Source organism: Pectinophora gossypiella, chromosome 7 (assembly GCF_024362695.1).
Source record: "Pectinophora gossypiella chromosome 7, ilPecGoss1.1, whole genome shotgun sequence".
Lineage (NCBI taxonomy): Eukaryota > Metazoa > Arthropoda > Insecta > Lepidoptera > Gelechiidae > Pectinophora > Pectinophora gossypiella.
Window position 1 is genome coordinate 11,384,087 of NC_065410.1, and position 20,478 is coordinate 11,404,564.

Below are 20,478 nucleotides of genomic sequence, written 5' to 3' on the forward strand. Positions count from 1 at the left end.
GGTGGTGAGCCGTATCGCTGTTTATAGTGGTTGAGCTAACTGTGTTAGTGAAAACTGCACTTAAGATAAATTAAGAACTCATTGGTGCAACTCCGGCATCGGGATTTGAACCGGCGCCGCTGGTTTGGGAAGTAAGCCACGAACCACAGGACCACAGTGCCTCTGACTAACCCAATTGGGATATAGTCGTGAGCTTATGGTATGTTTAAAAACATAATAGAACTATAGCAATTGAGTAATCCCGGTAAGAATGTGAACTTGTATGAATGAAATGCCAGAAACGTGTTGCAAGAAACTATGTCACGAATCAATGTTCGCCGGTGACATACGACATACAATGTTTTGTTTACATACTTGGCTGTGTCACACGATACTGTGTATAGTTGCATAATATATTCGACAATATATCAGAACGTTTTCTATCTTTAACGAGTTTACTAAGACTTCATGATTTATAAGATGCGTAGGTGGAACCTAGGGATTACCCAATAATAGCCGCATTATTCTTTTAAATAAATAATAGCGGTTTAATAGGTTTATTTTATTTATTAGTAGTTGTTTCTCTATGAACAGATATTTAAGTAATTTCATAAGTAAGTAAAAAATAAATATATGTAAAAAAACTTGTAATGAAATCATATTTTCTTGCTCTCTCTATTGAGGCGATCAATTTGCCTTTAAATCTTCCCAAAAATCTAGTTCAATAACATTCCATGCATTCAATAGCGTGACATGGTAGCTACCAAACTATACTATAGTTAACATGCGTCTCTATTAAAACGATTGAGTTCGCAAAATCGCTATAAACACACTTAGATAGACCGTAAAAAAGCGATAAATTTAGTCACGGAAGACGGAAGTACGCATTCAGGACCGGTCGGCGCACTGACACGCGATCGACGCATGTGTGCGTTGATATGCGCGAGCGCAGCCTCCGGCGAGCTTCCCGCTGCGCGTGACGTCACCTTATAGGTGCGCGCCATTCATTAATGCGCTTAGATTTAATACGTGATTTATGATTAAGTAATAATTAATTCGTTTTATTTTTTTGTAAGCGTTTTGTATTTGTTAGTTAATATGGGATATTGAGAATTGATTTAAATCTTCATTAATTTACTTTCAAAGTATTACGTTCCAATTATTTTTATTATTAGCCTGTGTGATCCCACTGCTGGGCAAAGGCCTCTCACATGCCTTTCCAAGTATCCCGGTTCCGTGCGAGCTCTATCGATAACGTTCCAATTATTTTCATAGCATTTTAGCAGAGGATTCAGCTCTCCCCATTTGTCCGGTCAAATCATCATATGAAGATGACCGGACCTGTTTTTCACAGGGTCCGCTTACCTAACCTGAAGATATGATAGATCCGGATTTTTGCAGAAACGACTGTCTGTCTGACCTTCCAACCCACGAAAGGAAGTCCAGCTCAATACTGGTTAGGTCACATACCTCCGAAACGCATTTCTCGGGTATGTGGGTCACGATGATTTCCCAAACATGAATTCAAAAATCATAGGTTTAGGCCCGTGCTGGATTCGAACTTGTGACCGTTCAGTGAGAGTCAAGCGTTCTTCCAACACGGCTACAAATAGTAAATGTAAATATATATTATTATCATATATGACAAAAAATATTACCTTGTTAGAACTAGAACCCTATTCGAAAGGGTCAGTTGCACAACCGAGAAATCGTTCTGGGTCAGCAATTAACAAGATTAGGGTTTTATTTTTCCCACTCTACTTCCAATTACAGTCAATTTACATACGCACCTTACCATTTCGTGGTCCAGAACAAAACGCTCGTTTGAAGTCAAAAAGTATAAATTATCGCAGTACGTAACCCACTTTGAAAGTAACCGGTGATTTTTGACGTCTTACGAAATAACGTTTTGTAGACTAAAGGAAATAAAGTCAAATTACTATGCATTGTCATGGAATATTAGATAGTGAATTGTTTGGTGCAAAATTTATTATATTAAGTATATTGGATTTAAAACATATTATTTTATTTTTTCTAGATATTATTAATCCACTAAACCATCCAATTCGACTTTATGAGTTCGAATTCGTGTTTGGAATGATGCAAAACCTATGAAGGCAATAGGCTAGTTTCCAACTAGTCAAATCAGTTACTTTTTACTAAACGTCAAAACACAAAATTACTGTGGAGTTTGTATGAAATAGCACAGTGTGACGTCATAGGAAAACGTGATAAAATGTCGGACTTATTATTACGTTTTTCTAGATTAAAATTAAAAAATAAGATAAATGGAAAAAAGATAATGTTTTTCGTTAGTTCTAAATATGTCTTTATTTAGTAATCAGAATTTCATAACTTATTACCTAGTACACGACCCAACCCCGTTAATGGAAACAGACACGCGCCCTATTTCATGGGACTTTAACATGGCTGACGAGGAGCGGTAATACTATACACCCTGCCTACCCCTTCGGGAATATAGGTGTGATGCTATGTTGTTATGTTAGAATTCTGAAAACGATTCAAATAATAAATATATATAACATAATCCATTAAATACCTTTATAACATTAGAGGTGAGGTGGCTATAAAGTTTTCTTTACCGATTACTCATAGACCCCGATCATGCTAATTTTACCCCTTAAGGCTAAAACTATGCTATTAAACAGACCACTTAGTCATAGTTCAAAGAGTTCCGTATCCTGAGATCCGAAATACGACCCAACTGTCTGATATTTAGCATGAAGCCGGATTACTTAGGTACTAATAATTCTAGGGCTCTATTTAATAAATATTACGATTATAAAATAGTTAATATTTGATGTTTATTGTGTCACCACTATAAAAAAGGACTATGCCTGTCCCCCCAAAAGGGTAGGCGAAGGTATAGTAACACCCACTCCTCGCCTATGTTCAAGTCTCATGAGTAATAGGGGGCGAGACGATAGCCGTTAACCGCACACATCACCTGGGGCCTGTTTAATATAATTTACAATTATAAATTACAATGACAATTTGATGTACATTGCGGAGTGTGTGATCACGAATATTTTGTAGTTTCATATTACCTACGTAATGAACACCAAATTGTCATTGTAATTTACAATTGTAAGTTTTATTAAACAGGCCCCTGGAAGCCACATGATATCAATTATATATACAAACATTGAATACAATTGAATACAGTGGCTTAAAGACCCACTATAAGGCCAGAAATATTTCTGATTAAGCTACACACACTCCACATGAAAATGTAATTGTATTTAACAATTGTATTGTGTATTAAACAGGGCCCTGGACGCATCCTAAAACGTTCTAAGAAATTGCTTCGCAAAACACCAGCCACGCCTTTTATTCGGAATAATGAAACCGTTTAATAGCCGATTAAATGCTGAAATGCTAATGACCTGAATTGTTGGTTAAGGAGCATCCTGTTCAAAAAGTAGAGCAGTGGGCAATAGCAAAGGATTTCATAATGAGACAATGTAAAGGTCGACCAGGTACTGTTAGGTAAAGATGTTCAGCGTTAGAAATTGATTAGCCGATTTTATTAATTAGACGATCTATTTCGTACCTGCGCTTGTGAAAGATAAAGAGAATTACACCAATAATTCTATCGAAACTTTTTTCATACAGTTGTTAGCCAAATCAATAAGAAATAAGGGCTTGAGTCTATGTAATGAATGTAAGAACTCTAAGTAACCTTGACACCAGGGTTGATGAGGTTGGTAATTCACCTCACAACCCACACGATAGAAGAAGTAATAAGGAAGATTTCGAGGAAGGTTTTAATATTATACACAATCATTCACAAGATATTAAATATAATGATTACAAAAAAGACGAATATGGAACTGACTTTAAGATTACGTGTTAGTACTACATTATGTAAGATTATTTTCAAAACATGTGTACTTATACAACTGTACAAAAAGATCACCGACATATGATGTAGCGAAATTTTATGTCACAGTAACGCAAATAGTGGTTCTATCTTAAGTTTTTGCATGTCATTCATAACTAAACCGCAATGAATGAACAGTCTAAAAATATATATTTTTGCAAAGGCAATTGCAGTGTATTTTAGTTTGTTAGTAATTGAGATGGTTCTTTAGGTCTGTAACAAGAATAGAATACAACTAAGCGCAAAAATAATTACCGTGAATCCGGTTACGGTTAATGACAATTGTGGCCACATCGACCCGGAAACCGAACAGTACAGATTTTTCTTGATTTAGTTTCCCGAATATTAAAGCGAAGATATATAAACGCACCTATTAGGCAAAGAAAGTTGCATGAAATGACTTAACACGATGCATAAAAAGCAATAACAATTCACAAAATGACAAGGCATGAAAATATGTACTTTATGTAATTATTGCCACAACCACACAATGCCACTGTTTTGAATTTATTGGTTGTTCATTTATGATTGTACAAAACGTAATGTGTGACATCATTTAAAGAGTAGGTTTATGCGTGTCATAGCGCACATCGTAACAGTTGCAAGGTATTGTTATTGAAGCAAGTGAGTAGTAAGAAACATTTCTAATGTACTCTCTAAACGTGAACCTTACTCGTGCGTTCAATTCCTGATTGTACATTTATTCGTAATTTCTAACGTTTTAGAATTACGAAGTAATAAACTTCAACCACTTTCGTTTCATTACAATGATCTACAATATACTGTTCGGATATTGACAGCTTATTATGATAAAGCTACAATAAAATTTAAATTGATGTCAGAATGTATACTCCCGTATCGATAGTCAATATTTTACAATATTCTGTACTAGGTCAATTGCTATAACGTTTAGAAAACGTTTGAAAAGGCCCTAAATTATGTTGGTGTCGGGGTTAGACTAGACTAGATATTACAGTACGGAAAGCTTAGAATAATGGCTTTCACAATAATGTACTTAAAAGGCTTGAGGAAGTGATAAGTAAAAGAAACTAACTAAAGACCTTTTTAAGTGATATCGAACTTGGTTTTTTTTTAATCTTTATACTATATATACCTCTAATTTTGTGTCTCTTATGTAGCGAGCTTTGTAATAATCATACTATTATCTAGATAGCTCTTAATAGCACACTTAACCTTCATAAAGTAGGTGACAGACAACGCAAGTTACGTCTAATATTTGCTTTATCGTGCAGTCAGCAAACATTAGTATATTTTTATACATTTATCTGTTTTTTATCTACTCAAATATTTGGTCTGACCGCATCCTTCAGTGGTTAGCAAATATTGTAAGGCCGAGAACTTGACACGGTTACTTTTTAAATAATTTTACGACCAGTTTTTACGTCAACATAAAAACTAACACATTTGAACCAAGAACATTTTTAGACCGTATGAAACTGAAACAGTATTTACAACAATTTATTTATAAACGTACCCAGTTGTAAACATTGACAGACTAACAAAATTTTATTGTAAAACTCAAAATTTTAATAATATAATTTGGTATATTACGGGTCCAAATATGCATCCCTGAGTAATTTTTCCCTAAAACTTATTACTAATTAAACCTACACTTCTTATTTTTGAAATATTCTAGTTTTATTGAGCTAACAATTCTGTTAGTTTAAAGGGAAGGTTTACGATTACGAATAAACGCTTAAATCCGACATATATATTTATTGACACTTCAATGATCAAGTTGTTGAAAGCTTTGGTATGTTCGACAAACGATGCCCAACTGGGCACCCTCAGGCCTGTTGTCTTAAACGTTGTACCGGGTGAGAGCCTTCAGCGCTCCCCATTTGTCCGGCCAAGTAGTTAATGCCATCTGCGGCAAATCAATACAATAAGTCACGTCAAAAAAAAATAAAAAAAAATCAATGATCAAGTTGTTGAAAGCTTTGGTATGTTCGACAAACTCACTCCTGTTTGATATCTTATTTATTTATTGTCCTCTTCACTCAGTTATGGTACAACTACTAGAACTCTGCTTCTTTTAGTACCTACTTAGGTACATGCTGTAGAAGGTGAACGACATATTATGCAATGTATAGGTATAACCAGGGAATCACGAGAAACAAAACTACTTGAAACAATTATTACAATGGCGTTAGATAAACAACGCATTTTCGGAATTGCGTTTATGTAAATGTACAAGTAATTACAAGCTAATGTAATTTAATTTTCTTGCATGTTCAATGAATTTAGATACATACACCTAATTCATTTTATAAAATTTCGATAATTTACTTACATACTGTTAACAACAAAATCTATACTGAGTATAATTACAGCAAAATAATTTAAGTAAGTACATACATAAATACATAAACTCACGCCCGTAATCCCTAATGGGGTTGGCAGAGCCACAAGTAATCAAAGACAAACCTCAAATGGCTCGGTTCATCTGACCATGATTTCTTAATATAAGAAAATCACCTTGCTCAACTCGAATTATACGACCACTATGAGAATCGCGTGTTAAGGGATATCCGACTTGCGTGATAACGATAAGAATTAACAAGCTGTTATATATTCATTTTATATTGCTGTAAAGTTATTTTTGTTTCCTCTTATAATTAAAAGTATATTAATTAAACTTCGCATCTAACTCTATAATAAAATGTAATAAAACATAATGCTAATTAGGTCAGTAATTCGTAATAGACAAGAATCATGAAGTTCGGTAGATATACACGTATTTAAAATTTTAAGACTTTAGAATCTGTATACTTACTTACATGCTTACATGCATACGTACACTCACGCCTATTTCCCACCGGGGTAAGCAGAGACTATGGTATTCCATTTGCTTCGATTTTGACACACTACCGCCCTACCTATTTAAGTATTATAAATGCCCATAGGTCTTAAAATCACTATATTCTATCTAACTATTCATTATAACGTTTTATGGCCCATGTAAACTGTTAACCGATCGACATTTACATTGTAGATTAATGATAAACGATAAAATTAACGAGATTACTGGTAAAGCAAAGGTGTATAAAGAACATTACATCATATTGTCGGCGAACCCATAGACTTTTTACAAGACTTAAGATACTTAGTACCAGGTTTAAAATATAGGCTTATTATGACTTGTCAATTAGTTCCATTTCAAGCCGTGGATTTCAAAAAAAATCCTTTCAGTATTTCGTTCTTGTAAGACAAATCTGAAAGGAAGGTTTATGGTTTTAAGCATTTATAAACTTAAATATTTTTTACTTTCATTTTTTCGCAGAAATCAGCATCAATATAGCATAAGTTGTTACTTACTTAAATAATATTCTCATTTCATATTAGTTTGATTTAGGTATCTAAGTATATCAATATATCTTTGCTCGTTCTAACTTAATAAATTTTACTTAATAGTCCTAAATATGCTAAGTATTATAGCCTAGTGGTCACAAGATCCAAGCATAACCACAATGGTCGTTGTGCGCTTACGCAAAGTGTTGCAAGCGTGCGTACACACTAGATACAGTTCAGTTTCGCACCGCATACTTGCGCATGATTCGGCGTAACTTCATAGCTTGTTTTTAAACTATTTAAGTAAAATACCTTTTTGTTCCGGCCAAGTAGTGAATGTCATTTGAGGAAATGCGTCTCTTCTAAGAGTCGAAAATAAATCAGTATATATTTTTTTAATCCATTTCAAAAAACTATCGTTTTTACAATCCTGAGTCATGAGTCATGTCAGGGGCCTTTGGCAGATTAATAGTGACCATGACAACAGGGTTGATGAGCTTCGTAATCCACCTCATAATCCACAGGATAGAAGGAGAAGAAAATCCTGGCAAGTAATGAATGTCACCTCAAAAAAAAAATATTCATCAAACGAATGTTTTTGAGTTGTGCCAGTTTTTCACAGAAGGTGCGGCATTGTTAACCGTACTCCTGCGCACAATAACCGCGCCGGCATATCGACGTCACGCGCCTAATGGACATTCTGTTGTCATAAGTTTCACACTATCAACAGATTCAGGGCACGTTTAGATAAATATACAGATATTAAGTATAGCGTAGTATAATGTAGTTTAGTGTAGTGTACCTATAGTAACTGTTTTGTAAGTAATGAAGGTCTTGTTGTTTCTTTATGGTAAACGTCCCACTATGCGACTCCCACACTCTATCCAGCACATACTTTTTAAAAATGGGGAATTTGTATTTTTCAATTAATTTTGTAGTCAAACAGAAAAAGGCGCATTTCCAAATCTTACGAGGTGAGTGCCCTCAGCGCTTCCCATTTTCCCGGCTAAGTAGTATTAGCCTTCCGAGGTAATCTCAAATCAAATGTAAATTAACCACATGTAAAAAAAATCATAAAAGCTCAGAGGGATGTGGGTACCTAAATCATCTTGTGATGGATGTAACTCTGACTACCTTATTGGGATATAGCGATGACCTTATGTTAAAAAAATAAAGAATCAGAATCATTTATTCAACGTAATTATCATGGATAAACTTGTTGAAGGTCAATACATCTGTAGGTAAAGAGAAAAACGATGTAAACGATAGGTACTCTACACGTTTTCCATTTTATTTCTCAGTCCTATCACGCAAAGGTCAATGCAAAGATTTACTAGAATTTGTAATTTTCTTACACTTCGTTTACTAAGATAGTGTTTCAACACAAGATAGATACGGCGCAGCATGATTAGATTGAAAAATTTGTAGGTCAAGTACAAAATGTTCTTGAAGAGAGATCAAGAAGATCCCTAGTTAGCTTAACTAGGGATCACAAAGTGATTTTGTGATATGTCCCCACTGGGATTCGAAGTCTGGACCTTTGGATCGTGTGCTTCGGCACACCTAACCATTGGACCACAGAGGACATTTCATTATATCTATCGTAAGACTTCGTATAAGATCTTCAAGTCATCTTTTCCGGGGTCTACCACAATATCCCAAAAACCAATGCGTTTACGTTTCTGAGATGCTGTTGTAAAAACTATTAAATAGGAAGAATACTGGCGTTTTTTTTTTCAAATTGTTCTTTCTTGTACTCTGATCCTATCTGCCTAAAGGTAATAGATCTCTTTACATAACCTTTGCGCCTTTTTACTGTTAGGAATGTTTCCAAAGTGGGAATATTCCGGCACGTAACTCCGCAATCTTTGAATTTTTACTCGCCTTATAGTTGTCTGGAAGAAATCGCTTTAAACGATAAGGCTGCCATTTGCCATCTTTTGTAGTCTCTTTTGTAACTATTTTCTTTTATTTTGGTGCTATAAAGTATTGTATCACTGTTCAGGATGCATGCTGTACACACAGCCAGCCCAGTCCAACTACAGTCGTTACAAATAATAATATATTACATTTCACGACATTTCTAATCTAAATTGAATTTAGCAGTCCGTGTTTATGCGCTTAAGTAAACTAAGATAAATATTAAGGTGTTTCATTACTTCACTCATATCTGCCCACAAGCAATAGGCCGACATTATGAATAGTTGCGTTAATATTATATCGGAATTTGTTTCATATTATTTATCGCTATATTATCGCGGAAAACAACTATTTTGTAGCCATATTGAACGATGTTTGATATATTAAAGATTCTTCTTTTAAAATGTGGAAATTACTTCAAGCGGGATACATAGAATTTCCTGCTACTTACTTATAGTTTTTACGGTCCCAGTGCTAGACAAAGATCTAATAATCTTCATTTTCCCAATTCCTTTTTCTATTTACTTCCTTGGTTAACATGTAATGATCAGGCAATGTAAAATATTTTCTAATAAACTATCATTCTTACTTCTTTCATTGAAATTATGGCGACATTCTGATATAAAATCAGTTATATATAAATTTAACATTTCTAATAAGGCGCCAAAGAGTCTATTAATAATGAAATATGACCCACTCATTCATTATCATCATTAATCATACTTGTAGGTATCTGTCAGGTTTCTCGTATAACGTACTGACTACTTGGTAACATTTACGTACAGTGAATAATTCTGGAAATAATAGCTTTAAATTAATGTATATGGAAAATAATGCTCGGTATAGAATTTGTAGAGTAAGAAGACTTCCTAAATAGATATTTATAAATTAAAAAACTACATTTAATGCAATTCCTGCAGGGTCTGTACGACGACCGCGCAGTGCCGAATTATATCGATAGCTTCGACCAATAAACGCAGCGAATGCTATCTACTTAGATAAACGTCGAACGGCTATTGGTCGAAGTCCTCGATGTCATTCGCGCGGCGCGGTTGCTTTGCCGCGAAGGCTGATATGTACTATAACGCTAAGACTTTTAACGTGACTTATTTACCTAAAACAGCGTTAACTACTTGCCCGGACAACTGGAAAGCGTTGAGCTCTCCAATACTCTACATATAACGACGTAGATGAAACTCGTTAGTTGGTTACTATAGTTTTGTATAGGTGGGTGCAAACTCAAAGGCACGGTAGTTAGACCGGTTGTTATCCAGTTCCCTACTATAGTTTTATCTCTCGAACAGTTTCATCAATAGCTAAGTAACTTCCTAGACTGTAAGGCTAGTGCAGATTCCTGACCAACCGATTCTTCGATCCCTATCGCTGAGCGATTGTACTGTCATCTGAAGATAGTGATTTACTTCAATGTGAATCTTGTACTATTCGCGCGATTTCTAGCCATTAAGAAATCGAACATTCTATATTTAAATTTATCTAGCCAATTGATGGAACTCTAAGCCGATATCAAGTCTTCGGTGTAATTATGTAGGGCTTAAATTGCTTCACGACGCGAGATTGAATACCTAAACATAAACATTCTATATTTAAATTTATCTAGACAATTGATGGAACTCTAGGCCGATCTCAAGTCTTCGGTGTATATAGGGCTTAAATTGCTTCACATTGAATACCTACCTATCGAACTGTAGTTGTTGTTTGTGTCTTTACTTGTATTGCTTCAGTTTATTTGCTTCTCCGCTGGATTGCGTTAAAAGTTTATCGTTCATCATTCCGAGTTTCTCGTAAGAACGGATTGTATCCCTTTTAATTGATGTAATACAAAATCGTTTCATGCGGAAAGCCACGGGAGCTCCGTGGTTCCTTCGCAATGAAAATCTGCACAATGACCTAGGTCTGCCAACCATTGCCCAATGGCTCAAATTAGCTTCCAAACGTTTTTTCGATTCTGCTCCGCACCACCCAAATCCCCTGGTAGTTGCGGCTTCCGAATACATCCCGCTTAGGGACGGTACTGAAAAGTATCGGCGTCCGAAGGACGTAATATACGATCCCGACGACCCGATTACTCTAGCCATAGAGGCAGCCAATCAGCTCGCGACACCAAACACTTCAGGACCCCGATACCGACCCCGCCGGCGTGGTCGACGATTTCCCTCATTCAGCGCTTATCGCTATCGACCCACTAGGGTCGATTAATTCTTTCAAATATTTTTCCTCTCAGACGACGCCCTGAGCCGAGGTTCGCGCCCAACTGGGCACCCTCAGGCCTGTTGTCTTAAACGTTGTACCGGGTGAGAGCCCGCTCCCCATTTGTCCGGCCAAGTAGTTAATGCCATCTGCGGCAAATCTACAATAAGTCACGTCAAAAAAAAAAAATCTAATTGATGAACCGTATCTAGGACGATGATGCGAGCTTCGAAGGGCTTCGTTAATATATTTTTTCAATAATTTTTATTTGCATATACTACTATGATGGTGTACAAGTTGCTAAGTTGGTAATGAGTTTCAAATCACAGACCCTTTCGGCTACTATTGAGTTAAGTAAGTAGTTGGTCACATGTTTTTAGAGGCTCAACAGTAACACTGACACCAGGGCTGCTGAGGTGTGCATCCCCAAAGGGGTAGGTAGACACGTAGAGGCATATAAAGCTATGCTTAAGTTGTTCGTGTACTTATGTTTTTTTATATTAATAAGTATTTTATAAGCACATTACGGAGCCATTGGCCGTGACCTACAGAATGAATATGACAACGGTTAACGTGTACTGTCTAGAATTCTTGTGTTTCCATAATACATTTATAATGAAAATTAAATTGCAACATTGTACTAATGTTCTGGTCAGCCAGCCTTAGTATCAAGGACGCATGCATGAAGGCATAGGAACTACGTTTATAATAAAAAGGGTTTATGTGCCTATTTCAATCTTATGTATCTAGATTTCATAGAAGTTAATAAAATCAAAAAATATTTATTTATTTAAGTTACTTCATCAGAAAATATTTACTGAATAACAAGATTAGCTTAGCTTTTTGCTAAAGAATAATCACCATACAACGCAGGGGTAAGGTAGGTAGAGGTGTAATAGGGGGCAATTCAAGTTATAAATAAATAAACAGCCTATATACGTCCCACTGCTGGGCACAGGCCTCCCCTCAATCAACTGGATGGGGTATGGAGCATTCTCCACCACGCTGCTCCAATGCAGGTTGGTGGAGGTATTTTTATGGCTAATAGCCGCGACCAACGGCTTAACGTGCCCTCCGAAGAACAGAATCATCTTAATTTTTCGGGCAATCAGGTGATTCAAGCCTGAAAAGTCCTTGCAAAGGACAGTCTCACAAAGTGATTTCGACAGTGTCCCCATCGGGAATCGAACCCGGACCTCCAGATCGTGAGCCTAACGCTCTAACCACTAGACCACGGAGGCTGTTGCTGGTGTGTGTGAATCAAGTTATATTTGTATACATAATGATTTCTTTTAATAATTGACAGCATTAGTTGAAGAGCGAACTAGTTCAGTACAATAAGTGATTATATTTCAATAAGATAACATTTTACAAGTCTCAAAGGGCGGTAAGAATCAGATCTGTCAAAATACGTAAGCTAGTGTCGTGATGTTCATTAGCGTAGTGACGTTTCAGTCAGATAGATCGATCGTTTTCTATCTAACATTAATAGCCTTTTTATTTCATTTATTTTACGTTTAATCGAGTGCTTTATTAGTATGACGAATATAGGTACTTGCTGTGCTAATGCAACATGCTCGAACATTATGACGTTAAAATAGAAACACCAAAGAAACAACATTCTTAGCTCCTTACCAACGGAAATCGGAAAAAGCCACTGATTAGAACTAGTCTAATTACATAAATACCTTCAAGTATATCTGATTTTAAAATACTTAGCACAAGTTACGTAAAAAACTGAACTATGAAATGGGAGGAAACGGAAATTGATAAAGTTACACTCAGCCCGTAGTCTAGTAGTACTTGATGATTTGTCAAGACAGTTAAGAAACTTCAAACGCGATCATAAACAGGTCGGGTAGTCGAGTCGGATTCTAGCTCTTCTTAGGAAACGTCTTACAGCACATAGTACAATATTTTGCTTACTATGAACAAGATTCTCTGCTGTATTCTGGCTAAGTAGTTAATACCATTTTCGATAAATCTAAATTAAGCGACTAAATTGGAGATGTCCTTAGAAAAGGTTTAATACGATCTACTCTGAACCGGCGTGCGTGTATGAAGCGATTGATGAATGTGGACGAAGCAAGAGAAGTGTGTCAGGATCGAAGCAAATGGAATTCTATAGTCTCTGCTTACCCCGTTGGGAAATAGGCGTGAGTTTATAATGGATTGAGAGTAAATAAAAACATAAAACCCTATTAATATTTACCGCTTTGTCACAGCCTGGACACTTCATACAAAAATCTCATTCTTACCATGTGCTGTGCCGCTTTACCGTGTAAGTGTGAGCGAGACAGATAGTCTGCGCGCGCTCCTTTACTCCTTAGTGGCTTACGCCCATTTAGACTAAAGTAAGACCCAGAGGGGGTGAGGTAAACCTAGCTCGGTGCCCGATACGAATTGGTGCGGGGCGGAGTTTTACGTGTTTACGTGTTTGTTATAAAATATAAGTATCATAAAAGTATCATATAAAACATAAATATAAATATCGAAGAATGCTTATTTACCTAAAATCTACCAATTTGATTGTAATATGCTTTATTTCCACACTAATTGGTGTAGAGACAGTACCCAATATGACGGTAACAGTTTCATATTAATGCACTTGCAACAAATATGGTAATAACGTTGCGTCGGCGCGACAAAACTAAACGCTGTAGCGATTGCCGATAGCGAACAGTTTCGACATAGTACATAGTTCTGTTGACACAGGACTAGTATCGGAATTGGTCATTGGCCATACAATAACTTCGGACTGCGTTCCTAGCGAGGTGAGAGAGAGGACCAATGGCCAAGAATCAAGATTATTATTTCCCTTTAAAGCAAGTATTAGTTGTCTCGGCGCGAGTAGTCTAATGGAAAAGGATATATTTTTTGCAAAGTACGAGTTAGAGCGGTCTTGATCATTCGAATCCTTTTATAGAAGACAATTATAATGAAGTTTATATACCTATATAGACCTATAGGTAAAATAAAAATATAAACGTATATACAGGGTGCTAGTGACATCGTAACGAAAATGATGAATCATGATGATTCAGACCATGATTCTGAGTTAATATCAAGTGGAACTTCTTGTCGGAAAATTCATGAAAATTTTCGTGTTATTTAATTATTTTCTGTTCCATACTTTTGCGACGGAAAATTCCACTTGATATCGACTCAGATTCATAGTCTGAATCATCCCTCAAAGTTTTCGTTACAATGTCACTAACACCCTGTATATAATAGAAGCAAATAAGAAGACCGGAGGCATTATAGATAAAGTACGTTTGATTGATTTACACGTCTAAAATACGTTTATATATAAGTTTTAATTAAAAGCAAAAATTGCAGTTTGTTGCACCACAGCTGAATATGTATTTTATACTAAATATAAATATAGGGCACCTTGTAAAATTTATCGTTTTATTACACAAATACTTATTAGTAACCTACAACCACTTTCTAAACCTGTGAAGCAAAATATATGGGTGTATTTAAATTTTACTCTACAACATTTAATTACGTACGTCTAAATTGACTTTTGATTATTAATTGCAAAGTATAATAATAAAATAATTATTATCAATTGCACGTAATAACACTTATTAATTAGATCAGATAATGTATTAAAATTATTGATGTCTTCATACCGAATATGGCACAGTAATTGACAGAATATTTCATTTACTTTTTTATGCTACTGCAATTAAATATAATAGTACTGGCTTAATTCGCTGAAAGAAGATAATATATTAAATTTTGAAAAGTTGAGATACCTACATTGATATATTATAGATATATAACCATTCATAATTCACTTTATAATCACCAACAATGAATATAACAAACATTCAATTTCCAAAAAAAAAAAACACAATAACAAAAAGATAAATGAATGCTCACACACATTATATTCTATTATATCCCTATTTCCGGATAAGACTTAACGAGACAATCTCGATACGATACTAAGTCGATAAACCGAGGTGAACAGCCTCGAATTGCATATATGCACGTGCTCTCATATCGGGCACAGTTCACTCGCAGGCCTTAGTTGAGGTCACATATCAAGTTCACACACCTGTTCTGAACCTGTTCGATATATCGTTTGCTTACGTAACTTAGTTTGCCTACATTTCCGTGATTTCCCTTCCTACTGTATAGGGTTGCCGTTTAATGGTTTTAAAAGTAGTTTTGGGTGGTTGGGCGATGTTTGAAGAGTTTTAAATTGGGTCAAAGATTTTATGTGGTAATGAAGGTTTTATATAGATTGTGTTAGACTTACAAATACATAACGCACGGCAAAGACGTCTTGTTTTATGAGTCTTGTATTTGTGACCGTATATCCTGTCTTAAGATCTAGAATTCTACATAGGTTGCCTGTTGTGCTCTTTATTTTTCTTTTGTTTCTGTAAGTACCTCTGTGTTTCCTGTGTTTGTATTAAAGTATATGGTATGTTAGAATTCTCTTTATGATGGATTTTCGATTAGTTCAATTTAGACTAGAATGTTAGAGTGTTTGTTAGAATCTTTTATTAAAGCCAAAATATATTATATTATATTATCGTTGTACTGTAGAGTGAAAACCATTGATTGATTTTTTCCTAATTCAATAAATTTGATTATTTCTAAATGCCTACAGGCATCAAGAGTCAAAGTGAGAAAACATTTGATATTGATTTTTTTGTGATGTTTTTTTTTAATGGCAACCCTACTCACAGATGAAGTTACAAAACGGTTAATTGTATTCAACGCTTGCAGGGAAGTTTATATGCATGTTTTGTTAAACTATTGCGGCTTCGCTTTTGCAACGCTTATGTAACTATACTATTTCTGTATTAATGCAGATTGTTGATAATCTACATGACTAACAAATACCGCGGCTTCGTTAATAAATACCCTATTTATGGATAAGTCTGCTCTTGTTGTAACAGTGTGGAGTATACTCTATTTCATTGCTTCACTGCCGCTTAGTAATTTAGTCTATTATCCACATTTTGTCATATATTCTAAGCTGTTCAAAGGTTATATATTCCAGACGATGACGAACATTAAGTGTAATACATAACATAGCCTCACGGCTATATCCTAATTGGGGTAGACAGAGGTATATCCATTGCAAGATGAATTAAGTACCCAAACCTCACCGAAATTTTTGTTAGACCAACGTGGTACGTGGTGAGCTGTATCGCCGTCTAATGGGCGAGTCAACTGTTAGTAAAAACTGTAGTAATTTAACTAACTTAAGTGGTATTTATATGGCCAAACTCATATATAAGTAAAGTATGAATATGTCGCAGGGATATGATAAAAACGGGGATTTGATCAATTCCCTAAGGGATTTGATCAAATCACGGAGGATGTTAAAATAACAACACGATTTTATCTATTCCCTAAACAAATCTAGAGAATTGAACAAATCCTTAAATTAGTTCAGTGAAACGACAAAAATAATTTTGCTTTGGTATTTTAAAAGTTTATTTGGTAAGATATACCTACATAATTATGATAATCAGGTGTGTGTAATACAAGGAAATATTGATATAAAAATCACCATTACTTAGAACATTTTTTTTGAGACTTACGGTTTAAGTTGTCAAAATTAGTACTCGTGACCGTACGAAATTTCATAGATTCGCATTTCTTATGGATATTTTGACGTTATTATTAACCGGACAATAGAAATATTTGGTTCGTTTACACGTTTTGTTGAATACTGTTTTATATGTAGCGTCGCCATTAAAGAAACTAAGTACGTAGATATCCTATTAGACATATGTAGCTATTTGACTTTTGAAGTAGGTAAACATAACATAAACTGCCTATATACGTCTCACTGCTGGGCACAGGCCTCCCCTCAATCAACCGGAGGGGGTATGGAGCATACTCCACCACGCTGCTCCACTGCGGGTTGGTTGCGAGTAGGTAAACATGATATTATATTACCTTAACACTATTTTCTAGGACAAAAATTTGTCACTTTGTAATTTGCAAAATAACTTTTTTTTAACTTCTAAACCGAAAACCACAATTTTTATTTTTTTAGTCACACACACTCACTATTTCGATGTTATAATTTCCTCACAATCCATCTACAGAAAATAAATACTGTACTTAGCAAGTTTTTATCTACGTTACATCAACCATACTGAGTAAAAAAACCAAAACTACTCGTTTACAACAGTACAGCTGACTAAGCCATCAAAACAAACACTTGCATACGAAATATCATAATCATTTGCATATGTCCGTATAAGATTATAGTCTACACGCGTACTATGGAAGGACATTCTAAGCGTAGACGAGAATGTAAGCATGCAACATTATAATAAACAGCACTGAAAGTAGGTATATAGACTAAGGTCACGGAAGACCGACCGCTTGGTTAAGGTGCTACTACACTGCGTTATAATGCGAATATTATTATTATTTGTATGACGTTTTCATGTCTCGGGCCTATGGAGTCCTGGACTTTTGGAAGGCGTGCGTGCCAACACGTAGGGGCCCCTTAAGACAATTTAATCTAAATGTATTGTGACACCAACCGGCGATTAACTCTGTATGCACTATTGGAGTGCTCCCAAAGACAATCCCGGTTCGTGTAGGACTATTGCAGATTATGGGAACAAAGGGCTGGGGTTGGCGGTTAGTGAATTGTTATTATTATTATTATATTATGCGAATATAATGTTGCCTTATTGCGAGCTTGTACAAATTGTAGCACGCTTTGTTTGTGTTTAAGATACTTAAAGACTTGATGGTTCAATGCCCTTTGGTTAGATTATAATTGTATGAAAGTCTAGGATTTCGTTAAGTAGGTACCAGTTTTTTTTTGGAATTTAAGTTAATATTTACTCTTTAACAAGAGCACCGTTGAGACCTCGATAAACTTATTCTACCTAGTTCCTAGATAGAATTAGACACATATCTAAATTCTTTCTGTTAAGCCGTTGGTCCCGCTTACTACTTACTGATGTTAGTTAGCAGTCGTTACATGAGCCATGTCAGGGGCCTTAGGCGACTCAATAGTAACCCTGACACCAGGGTTGATTGGGTTGGTAACCCACCTCTCAACCCACACGATAGAAGATTTTCTGTGAATTTATTCAAGTAATACTGCAAATGTACCTATTGAAAAATCGCGCTTCGCATGCCTCTGCTGTGTGCGGCAACCTTTATTAAACAAAAAATACATACTTTATAATAGAATTAAGAATAGATCGCAATGTTGTTATGCGATAAAAGAAATAACTACCTACGTTTTATTAATTGTGTTACCTACGCAATAAGATTAAAGTTTGATTGATGTATAATATTGATGAAATATTTAGGGCTCGTAAAGCTTTATGATAAGTGGATAATTGATTATTATAGACGATCAGAGGGCAGTGAGGTATAATGAGGTAGAACGGGAGTATGAAAAGTAAACAGTAATGGTAATAGTGACACTAAAACGACCATTACTCGATTATTATATTAAACTCATTACGTTCAAAATGGAAAATAATACGTTTTTAATAAATTACTTAGGCAATATAAATAGTGTAATATAAATATTTAGTAACAAATTCTTTTTGACAAATAGCAAGCCGGCGCCTTTGTCCCGCGCAAAATATACGTTCGATTTTTGAAAAATACTGTGGGTGATACTGGCTGTTTGAGTTGGTTTAAAACCTCACCATCAGCCGTATGACGCCCACTGCTGGGCATAGGCCTCCCCCAAGGATCTCCACGACGATCGGTCCTGCGCTGCCCGCAGGTTTAAAACCTAATATTGTTCATTTGTTTGTTCCAGGCTATTGTCGTATGCGCGTGCATAGCGCTGGCCGCGGCGCAATATGATTTCGGATTTGACTACTCGGACGGTTACCTAGCAACCAACTTCGGAGGGCCTAGCTACAATATGCTGTCCTCGGCGGCTGCGAGAGACCCTAGAGCTAACACAGGTAACCTTTTACAATATACATACCTAAACTCAGAACCTACAAGAAATTAAAAGACAACTTGGAGCAAGTTTTTATAAGAAATCATTGGATGGGTATGATTAACCGTATGGTGCCAGAGATGTGCCGTTCTCGGCAGAAAAAGGCGAAAAATTTATGAAAAAATGCTTTATTAGGCAAATGGGAGATGTACTTAGACAAGGTTCAGTAAGATCTACTCTGAACCGGCGTGCGTGAAACGATTGATGAATGTGAAGGGAGCAAAAGAAGTATGTCAGGATCAAAGCAAATGGAATTCCATAGTTTCTGCTTACCAGTGGAAAATAGGCGTGAGTTTATGTATATAATATGCATGTTTTAGGCAGATAAGACCAGAGTACAAGAAAGAATAATTTGAAAAAGAAAACCAGCCAGTGTCATTAATATTAAAGAGTTTTAACACACCGCCCGGCATATCACTGCTGGTAATAGGTGATCAGCTCATTGCCAATTTATAATGGTTTATCATGTTAGAAGGGACTCTATCTCCCAGACGATTTTTACTACAACTACGTAGTATCTACTGTATATATTATGTGCTACCATAGGCTCAAAATAGAGACAACTTATGCCCGTAATTTGACTTTGAGTTAATAGCACAACTAGGTACTTTGGGATGGATGTACGACTAACCTGATTGCGAATATAGTCGTGATTGTATATTAGAATTGAAGTTGTAAGGTAGAATATGATTACCAAAATTGTAGGAGAATAATAATTAGCTCATTATTTCAATGAATATTTTGAAATACAAACGAATATAAACATGTGCATCGATAGCAATGAAATGTATGTGGGTTATTCGTCAACTAATAATTACAAGACCTTGATAGCACATGTTATCAGACACAGATCATTATCGGAGGAAGCGATTATCGTTCATTTTAACAATAATTGCGTACTTTACACTGAAGGCTTCGAAGAGAACAATGCCACGCGATCTTATCGCCGGGTGAGAGTTACGAAAATGCATAAAATTTTATGTTGGCTGCATTTGGCCTGGCAATCAGTCATCGTCGAGGCTGATATCAGCGATAAAAGCCAATCGCGAGTTCCTAGTAAACTATTTCACAATAGTAGTCAAATTTGTGTGGCCGTGGCGCCTGCAGATACCTATCTTGATGCATTAAATGCGTTGTTTGTTACGAAAAGTTACGGTTGCGTATTTAATATTGTCCACTCAAC

General features: G+C 35.7%; 1 protein-coding gene across 1 annotated transcript in view; it reads left to right on the forward strand.

The window, feature by feature from the left end:
- Positions 1–20,478, forward strand: part of LOC126368515 (uncharacterized) — a 54,773-nt gene that overhangs the window by 10,190 nt on the left and 24,105 nt on the right. Inside the window, exon 3 of the mRNA XM_050012543.1 lies at positions 19,107–19,257. Coding sequence (XP_049868500.1) covers positions 19,107–19,257 — 151 coding nt within the window. The remainder of the gene's footprint in view (positions 1–19,106; positions 19,258–20,478) is intronic.